Raw genomic sequence first — 9,676 nt, 5'->3', positions numbered from 1 at the left:
CTTTCTACTGATACACAGGCACATATTTGCAGTGCATTGTATCAGGTACCTGACAAGGAGGCATTCCCAACACATATGTACACAAACAGGGCTCCCAGGCCTCATACAAACCCTAACTGAATTTCTCCTGCCCTCAGGCATAAAGATGTCAAGTGATCAATCACTAGCTTCAGTAAATTCTGCCTCAATAACAGCATTCCCTTCGTGGGACATAACCCTCCTGAGCTCCTCTCCTCCAGCCCAGCTCCAGTCGCCTCCAATGGAACAGGTCCGCACAAAGTAGAGGTTTCATCCAGACCACCTCTGCTACTGACAGACCCACAGCATACTCCGCTCACTCACAACCTCACATTGCCCTACCCCATCATCTCCAAGTTCATCACACTAGAAAGCAAAACCAGGCACTACTTCTCATCATGATGGGCACAAAAGCTGACAGGGTTTCTGCACAGGGAGCAAGGCTTCCAAACTCCACATCCATGCATACAGCACCAACACTGCTCAGCCCTACCAAGGCAAACACATCAGATCCTCCCTCACCAGTAACTTACTCAAGGCTGTGAGGGTTATTCATTAGCTTAAATAAGAACCAAACACAAGAACTTACATGGCTGCGAACTCGATCCTGATCCAAGGCAGCATGTGGTGGCTGAGGCTGAACAAGAGGATGCTCCGGGTCACATCAGTGAGGCAGTTCCTTACTCCTGCTGGAGATGCTCACATCAGGCCATTTAGCACAGGAACAAGAAAATAGTAGTAATAGGGAAAACCAATTTTGAATCAAGTCCTCCTTTGTGCTTAGGAATAACCTATTTCCCTGGTAGAGCTTATGGCCATGAACACAGGCTGCAAGGACCAACTTTTCACCCATCCCTCAGCCCCACTGCAGCTACTTTTGCTTCTCTGGCAAGAATCAAAGAGATTTTCTAACCTCCTCAAACAATCTGCACCTGCAGTTCATGGGGAACAGCTGAAAGAGGTTGGGTCCTAATGAAAGTAAAGGGGGAAAGGAAGGAGACCATCTTTGCTAAGGGACATCATCCTTCCTCCTGGAGCACCAGGGCTCCCAAACAGCAGCTTCCCTGTCCAGCCACTCAGCCCCACAAATGGTCACAGCCTGAGAGGTTTTGCTATCTGGGCACCACGCTGCCAAGTGCATCTCAACAAAAGGACCAACACTGATGGTATTACAAAACAATTATAAAAAAAATCAATTCCAGTAGAAAAATAATTTAATAAAGGGATAAGTTTCAAGAAAATATCTGTATAGTAACAACATTTTCAGTAAAATGTCCACAAAAATATACATGTCTAGTGTGATCATACATAAGTTTTCTGACAAGTCCTGTTTTAAACTTGGTTCGTCCATCTAAGTTTCCATCTAGGAAAAACCTTCACTGCTACCAGACTTCCTGGGATATATCAGTTTGCACAAACAGAGTGATACGAGAAATGTTTTCTAAGTGACTTTAGGCTCACACAAATAAACTTTAGAGTTGGTAACAGTCCAGAAGAGATCAGGTTATACCATACCATTGAAATAAAGTAAATACAAGGAAAGTAAAAGTCAGGTGTCTCAGGGACACACCATCAGGCAGAAACATCAGCCCTACAATATGCACCACACAACACTGACACAGCTGGAAAAGGAGGGGGATGAAGGAAAGATGGGCAAGAGAAAGGGGAAAATCCCAGGAGGAGGGACCATGGAACTGCTAGAGGAGGGGGCTATAGAGAGGCCAGGGAAAAGCACACATGAGACCAACATACTTCTAGAAACCGGACAGTGTTGTAACAGAAGATAAGCTAATTGCAGGAATATGAAAAGGAATTGGTGGAAGAAGTTTATTTCTTATTTTTCCAAATGGCTACTGAGCTGTAGAAATAACAGGTCTGTCCCAAAGAGCCCTCACCAATAGTGCTAATTCAGCCGAACAGCTCCAAAACTGATGCACTTCCAGGAGAGAAAAATCCGCTTACAGAAAGTGAAGGATGCAGGAATACATGAGGAAATAAAGAGAACACATTCCACCAGCAGAGGACAGGAACGAAACAGGGAAGAGGAGATGCCAAACAAGAGATATCAGTTCTGTCAAAGGGAGATGTACACTGCAACAAAAAAAAAAAACCAAACCAAGAACAACAGCACAAAAATCCATCCCATAGAGAGAAAATGGAAAACTGCTGAAGAAATAAAAGGACACACATTTGCCAAAAGATTTTTTGTTTTATAATCAAATTTTTTGTTTCTTTGTTTTACATAGACAACTGAAGCACACCAATATTTTGTGCGAAAAATAGTTTTAAATAAACTTTGCTCGTTCTCCATTTTTGTACATTCTGATATACATATGTAACAAGGTTTATGGCACTGTAACCAGGATCAAAATCATATAAAGGAACGAAATAATTGCTCTCATTTATCCTTTCTGAACCAAGCCTCTGCCATTACACTAGTAGACTTCAAAAATTATTATCTTCTTATTAGTCGGCAGCCAACTCATAATTGGTTTGAACACTCAAAACAAACCCCAAATTATTATTGCACAAGAAGCCAGTGAAGGCATATGGCATAGAATGATCAAAGTCCCCTTACTGTTAAAACCTTACACCCCAAAATAGAAAAATAGAACTGGAACATGAAACACGCCAAATAAACTTCTTTTTATTTTGTCTTTAGGTTGAGTCAGGAGTGTGAAAAGTGCCTTGCAGACTTTTGAAGCTGTTCCAATTTCCTTTGCATCAGTGAGCATTTTGCTAGGTTATCTTTAGCAATGCCTTTGCAGAACGAAGGCCCTTCTGTTTCAGGGGGGGGGTTTATTTCTGCTTTGTTTTGGCTGTTTGTGTTTTGTCTTCAACTTAAGTTTCTTCAGTCTATGAACCTGCACAGACTACTTAGCCATAAACTCTACAAGTAGCTGGAGAGGAGGGAAAAATAAAAAGGGGGGTGGAGGGAAAGCCCAGTATTTCTTCTTCATCTTGTTTTGATTTTAAAAAGTACTCCTTTTGCTCCAAAACCTCCCTGCTCTGCCGGCATCTGGGAAGGAAATCACAACAGCATCCCAAACACGGCAAAGTTCTTGGATCTTTTAAAAACCTTTCCTTATCAAAAAAAAAAAAAAAAAAAAAAAAAAAAAGGTTTTTATTCACAAAAAGTTTGCCACAAAACCCCCCCTTTGAAAGCTAAAAAGAAAAACCCACTTCCCACCCATCACTGCCCCAAATCAGGTGAAGAACAGGTTAGCCCCTTCCTTGACTGCATCCTCACCGTCACACCACGGTCTCTACGCCGATCAGCTTTGGTGTGAGGATGCGCGGTGTGACACCGTTGTTTAGATCTTCTTCAAACTCCAGTAACTGCCCCATAAAGTTAAGGTTTGGGGAAATGATTGGTCGTTTGCCTTTCACAAATTTATAGGCATCCGTCATGGTCATGCGCGTGTGCTTCATTAAGTACGCGATAACGATGGTGGCAGAGCGTGAGACACCGGCCTGGCAGTGGATGAGGAGACCTTTTCCGCATTGATGAGCTTCCTCTGGAAATGAGAAAGACAGAAGGAAGTAAGATTTCTGCCAGTTTCAAAGTGAGAAAAAGCTCAGTGCAATTAAGAGTAACTTAATGTGAAAAGTCCCGGCATTCGATTACAAGCACAGCATCATCTCTTTCCCTTCCCCTCCAGCTCATCTTCCTTTGGGGCTTCAGAGTTACTGCATGTGAAACACACAGGCCAGTAACACTGAAAGTCCTCATGCTCCCTTTTATCTCTTGATTAGGCAAACTGCACATTGAGAGACACTGCTGAGTTGCTTATGTATGCTGCCAGGGAGCATGAGCAGCAACCCATAGGTCAAAGCCTGTGATGAGGCAGCTCAAGCTCAATCTCCACCTCTGTCAAAATGCTACTGCATTACTTGGACACTACCTTTTCAAAAACCAGCTATTTTCAGGTTCAATTCCTGTTGTTCTTTGAGCCTTTTGCAAAGCTACTCTTGAAGCAGCCTCAACGGGGCACTCTGCTGTGCTGTCTCTGCAAAAGCAGGAGCTAGATACACACAGTCATGCGCTCACATGCTCTTCACCATGATACATCACTTAGAGGGATGCAACCTGGGCAGGATTAGGGAGGACAGAGCCCCTGGAACTATGTGCTAATAGGACACAAGAAAGAGGAGAGTTACTCCACACCATCCTCATCTTCCACAGCTTGCTTCTGGTATCTCCCACAGGAGATAAAACTTCCAAGATTTGACACTTCAATCCATTTCTTTTGTTTTAATCTACAGGAGAAGCATGAATTTAGTTTTCAAGTTTTGGCATGAACCCAACCCCACCAAGAGTATGGTTCATCCTGAACCCCACATGTTCAACCTGCATTGTGAAAGCATAAATGAAGCCAGCTTCCCTCTAGACAGTTTTGCCAGTTACTATTTCAGAAAGATGAAACTCTCTAACGCATTTTGACACACTTTCCCAAAGAGTTTTTGATGATTTCACTTCCTATGGCTTTAGTCTGAGCTAAACCTGGGTTTGGTTGTGGTTGTTTCAAGACATATTTAAAGAAACAGAGGCCAAGGATCTGCTGTTTAAACATTTCCAAATCTTCTCAAATGCAATTTAAAGTTTACCCTGAGGAAGGGAAAGCTTTGACTAGTTACTTCCCCAGCTGGCTCGATTTGCTATGGAGGAAAAACTCTCAATGGAGAAATATTTGTTTATTAAAAACACAGACAGACCCTCAAGCTGTAATTATTTAAATGGAAAGTAAAATGGGGTTTGAAACACTTTCTAAACCTTTACAGAGCAAGGCCGCTTTCTCTGCCCTTGGCAAGGTCACAAGCCAAACACTATCTTCTAGCCGTTTCAAGAGCTCTAATCCTGCGGTTCATAGGACCCTCAAAGGACCTCAACAGAGCTTTAGAGTTTCTTTACGTAAGCTTAGCCTATTGCACCTCCCCATCTTGTTGAATTCAAAGTTTAAGGTTTTACTGGACTTCTTTACCCAGCTTTTCTTCCCAAAGGATCAAAACGAGGTTCCCTCTCCCCTGCCCTCAGAGAGGCTTCTCTTCACCCAAAAAGGGGCGTTCACCTTAGCATGAACATGGCAATCAGCACTACTGGTAAAGCCAAGGTTGTGTTAGGAATACTAGGGAAGATTTGGTTTTAAGTAGAGATCCTTTGGTCCTCTACACTGTAGAGGACAAGCCCAAGGGCTCCTGGTAGAAGCTCTCAGTGGTAAGACTCAAGCTTTAATGCTGCACCCCATCTGAGCTGCACTGTCAGCAGTGATTTGCCTGGTCACCTTCACTGAAGTAGCATGGCTTCAGACTGCGTGCATCAGCGCACAATGACCCCCTGCCAACCCAAACGCAGCCAGAGCTGTGGCAAGCTGTCTGCTTGAGAGCAGAGCGCCCCTGCCCAGGCATATGGCAGGGGCAGACGGGCTCAGAAGAATATGCTGAGCTTGGACCTCCTGCCCTGGGACCCAGTCCCACAGCCGGGGCACAATCCTTGCCGAGCCCAACAGCACAAGCAGGCTTGAGTTTCAGGAGCCCTGTACCCACACGCTGACTCAAGTGCCATAAACATTAATGGTCTGAGAGCAGGGAGGAAGACAGCTCTGCACCCACTTCAGCATGGGGTCAGCTAAGGACTTAAGCTGTGATCTAGCACAGCACACTTCCTTAGTTTAGCCCTCCACCATCGAGCCTGAAGTATTGGTAAAGATGTGAGCCAAGCCTCAGCCAGCACAAATATATATGCTGATATATAATTTTATATATCAATTTTATATTCTAAAACTCACATATTTCAGAAAACCTCTCAGGACACATACTTGTGCTGGGGAAGCGCAAGTGGACATTGATTATACTGCAAAAGCTGTGCCCACAAAGACATATAAAGGAGCAAGGGAAGGTCCTCAAAAGGTTTCAGTATTACAAGCTGATGTCCTCATCAACCAGCCTTGCTCAAAGAGGCCACCTGGCTTTCGCCTAGACGACCAACCAGAGATGAATGCACCCCTAAAGTTGGCTGAGGGTTGTGCTGTGTGGGTCACAGCGAGGTTCAGAGCAACATGGGTAATGTTGCTGGGTTATTTCTTCAGCAATCTCCCCAGCAAGCTGCATGTCTGTGGTGAACTCTTTCACATAGCCTACAGGGTTTAGGAGTTTACTAATACAAGTTTTCATCACAATCCACTCACACACACACTCTGGAGTTATAAATCCAATGGTAGAAACAAGTGAAGTGTGAAAGTTTGTCAGTTACTCATGCAATTAAGTTAGGAAAGACTCAGCCATCATTAAGAACAGTTACTATGAAAAACTGGCTGGAAGCCACCATGAGAACTAAGAATGCAAAGGAATCAAGAAGAGGGGATAAGAAAAGTGACAGTTTTCTGGTGTTTCATGGATTTGGAAGCCTGGAGGTAGGCATCACTATTGATGATGTACCCCCACACTACTTCACAAGATATGCCAGAGATGAGAACAAGGAGAAACATGAGGTGCTGATCAGCATTTCTGACAACCTAAAGAAAAGCAAATCTGGCCTCACAGAGCCTTCAGGGTAGTCAGTGAAACATGAAATTCACTCTAGATCCTTACAACAGGTAAAAAAAGAAACCACCAAGAGTATTTCCAGTGAAGGGTAATTACCAATGAACTCGAAAGCCTCTTCAAAATACTGCCTGAGATTCTGCTTGTTGCTGTCAGTGGCCGGGAGCCGCTTGTAGTTGAACATGCCTTTCTCGTAGTGGTACAGGGGCAGGTGGGTGGTCACGTTGATTACGTAGCCGATGTTCATCCTCTGCATCTTCTCCAAGTCCTGAGCATCGTGCTCGTTTCCAAGGAAGAGGAAGGGCAGGATGGGGGTGAGCTCAGCGTTCTCGATGTCTGGTGTGGTGGGGATGGACTGAGGTAGCGTGGGGGGCACGGCGGATGCACCGACCCCGCCTCCCCCCTCCGGGCACTCTTGGAGCTGGAGGGAGTTATCGCAGAGGTTTTCGTGGTTCTGCTTGAAACCGCTGAGTCCTCCTGGGAAGAGAGACCAAGCAGATATGTTGGTTACATACCCCGAGGTCAGCAGCACTTTGGAGACACCTTTCATGAGAGCACAGGACTGGAGCTGGCTCTGCTGTCCCCACTACCACTGTCACAGTGACTGGTGCTGGGCACAGCTGCCAGCGATAAGGGTGGCATGAATCAGCAGCACACATTGTCCTCCCCGCCACGAGGCTGATGGTGCCAAGGAAGAGGCAAACACCCTTTGTGCAACATCAGACAGGACCAGGGGAAAAGGCTTTGCGCTGACAGAGGGGAGTTTAGGTTAGACAGAGACTGAGATTTAGGTTAATGACTCTTCATCAGGGAGTAGTGATAGAACAAGGGGCGATGGGTTCAAACTTAAACAGGGGAAGTTCAGGTGAGATATAAGGAAGAAGTTCTTTACTGTGAGGGTGATGAGGCACTGGCACAGGTTGCCCAAAGAAGTGGTGAATGCTCCATCCCTGGCAGTGTTCAAGGCCAGGTTGGACAGAGCCTTGGGTGACATGGTCTAGTGTGAGGTGTCCCTGCCCATGGCAGGGGGTTGGAACTGGATGATCTTAAGGTCCTTTCCAACCCAAGCTATTCTGTGATTAGGAAGAAATTATTCATTATGAGGGTGATGAGGCCCTTGCACAGGGTGCCCAGAGAAGCTGTGGCTGCCCCATCCCTGGCAGTGTTCAAGGCCAGGTTGGACACAGGGGCTTGGAGCAACCTGCTCTAGTGGAAAGTGTCCCTGTCCACGGAAGGAGGTTGGAACTGGATGAGCTTTAGGGTCCCTTCCAACCCAAACCAGTCTATGACTCTATAATCAGTGTGCTGAGGCTGCCTCACCTATGAGCCTGTGGGAGAGGCAAAGAGATGTGACAAAAGGCATTTTCCAAGAAGGAAATCACTAAAACGACAAGCAAATGGGCTAGCATCACAACAAAGCAGCCCAGTGAGCCAGCTGGGACAGGCTTTTAGCTTTCCCTGTCCACAGCAGACCTGCCTGCCGGGAGCAGCCCTGCAGGGCATCCCTGAAGGGGGTTGGAACTAGACGATCTTAAGGTCCTTTACAACCCAAAGCCATTCTATGATTCTATGACAGGTGGGCACAGTTCACACTGGCATCGGTCCAGGCAACAGGACATATGTATTTGTGCAGGAGAACAAAAGAAAACCTCTTCTCCTAACCCAACAGCAACTGAGGTGCTCACTTCACATGTGGCAAACATCTCTCCTTTTTCTGTTCTCATTGCCTGAAAATATCTAGCTAGAGTTATTTTTAGGACATTAATATGGATTGGGAAATGGATCTGAGTGGAGAGGGAGAAGTCACTTCTTTACTCTTTTGGCTCGTGCCTCCCTGGCTCTATTGCACATCTTGCTGGCTTTTTAAAGCAGCATTTCCCCCCTCCCTCTCCTTTTGCCAGCTCGGCAGAGCTGGAACACCAGGACCAGACCTTCTTTCTACACCTCATTCCGCAATTACATCAGCCTCGGGCTCCCCACCTGCCCGGTTCCCATAGCGATCGCAGAGAGCACACAATGACATCAGCTGGCACGACATCAGCTCTTTGAGCACAAACAATACAAGAACTACTCTGTGTAACGCCTTTTGGTAGGAGAAGAGTTCCTGGGAGCCGCTGATGTAATGCTAACAGGTGGCTCCTCCAACAGAAAAAGGCGGAAAGAGGAGAAATGCAGTGATATATCCATCCCCCTCCTCCCTCCTCGCCCACAAAAGCGCACGTTTCTGCTCTACCAGGATACTTGGAGTCATGCACCGCGTCGGGACGGGCCAAGTGTTCAGACTCAATTGCACTTTGTTAAATGCAAGCCAAAAAAACACAACCCAGAAGCGGAGGGAGAGCTACGCTGAAGTTACTCGAAAGAGCTACGCTAGCCAAAACAAATGTGAATGTCACCATCCCGATAGTGTTATTTTTAAAATAAATAAATAAATAAAGGGTTATTTGTCTTTTCCAGGCTCTTTCACAGCGATTTAGCAAAGGATTATTTTAAAACAGAGCAAAACTCGCTGTCTCAAGGACTCTGACTCAGACACAGCAAAAGGCTTTGACGGCTATGTCTTGAGTGCTGCATCTCACCGTGTCCACACACCTGCCCATAGAGTGGGCATCTCGGTGCTCTGTGCAGTACTCAATGGGTACTCACAAATACAAACATCCAATGGGATTCCCAAGAAAACCCCTGAAAGATAATTTCCTTTAGTGACTCCACAGGCAGAGGTAGGATCCCACTGGTTCATCATTCAGGTGGACACAGTGGTGGTGCAGCAGACACCATCCTGCTTCACCAGCTGCCTTGTAAGATACAACAGACCTAGGGAGCCTAGAGCAAGCTCTTTCCTCGCCCCCTATGTCCTCTCATCAGGGCCTCTGTCTGTCCTGTTGGCCAGAAGGCACCATTAGTCTTGTTATCAGCTCTTCCTTAGTGTGAGCTTTGGTCCAGTAGATGCGAACAAGGAGGACAGGACAAGAGACCATACATCATGTACAGCTCCTCTGTTATCACTATGCCCAGAAGAGACCAAGAAGTGCAGGGCAGTCCCCACCACTCCAGCAGGAGCATCAGGCCAAAGGACAAGAAGGCAACCCCAAATATGCCATGTAAAAGGTGCCTGAAC

General features: G+C 46.0%; 1 protein-coding gene across 5 annotated transcripts in view; it reads right to left on the bottom strand.

Annotated features, from left to right (window-relative positions):
- Window positions 1-1,214: 1,214 nt before the first annotated feature.
- Window positions 1,215-9,676, bottom strand: part of DUSP10 (dual specificity phosphatase 10) — a 36,119-nt gene continuing 27,657 nt past the window's right edge. For all 5 annotated transcript variants that reach the window (XM_030499667.1, XM_030499669.1, XM_030499672.1 and 2 more), the window contains 2 exons: window positions 6,658-7,035; window positions 1,215-3,536 (listed from right to left, as the gene is read on the bottom strand). In XM_030499667.1, the coding sequence (XP_030355527.1) occupies window positions 3,271-3,536; window positions 6,658-7,035 (644 nt within the window). In that variant the 3' untranslated portion in view covers window positions 1,215-3,270. The remainder of the gene's footprint in view (window positions 3,537-6,657; window positions 7,036-9,676) is intronic.

The sequence above is a fragment of the Strigops habroptila genome, chromosome 10, assembly GCF_004027225.2.
Source record: "Strigops habroptila isolate Jane chromosome 10, bStrHab1.2.pri, whole genome shotgun sequence".
Classification (NCBI taxonomy): Eukaryota; Metazoa; Chordata; class Aves; order Psittaciformes; family Psittacidae; genus Strigops; species Strigops habroptila.
Note: the sequence above shows the minus strand (reverse complement) of the source record. Positions and strands in the feature narration are given on the sequence as shown.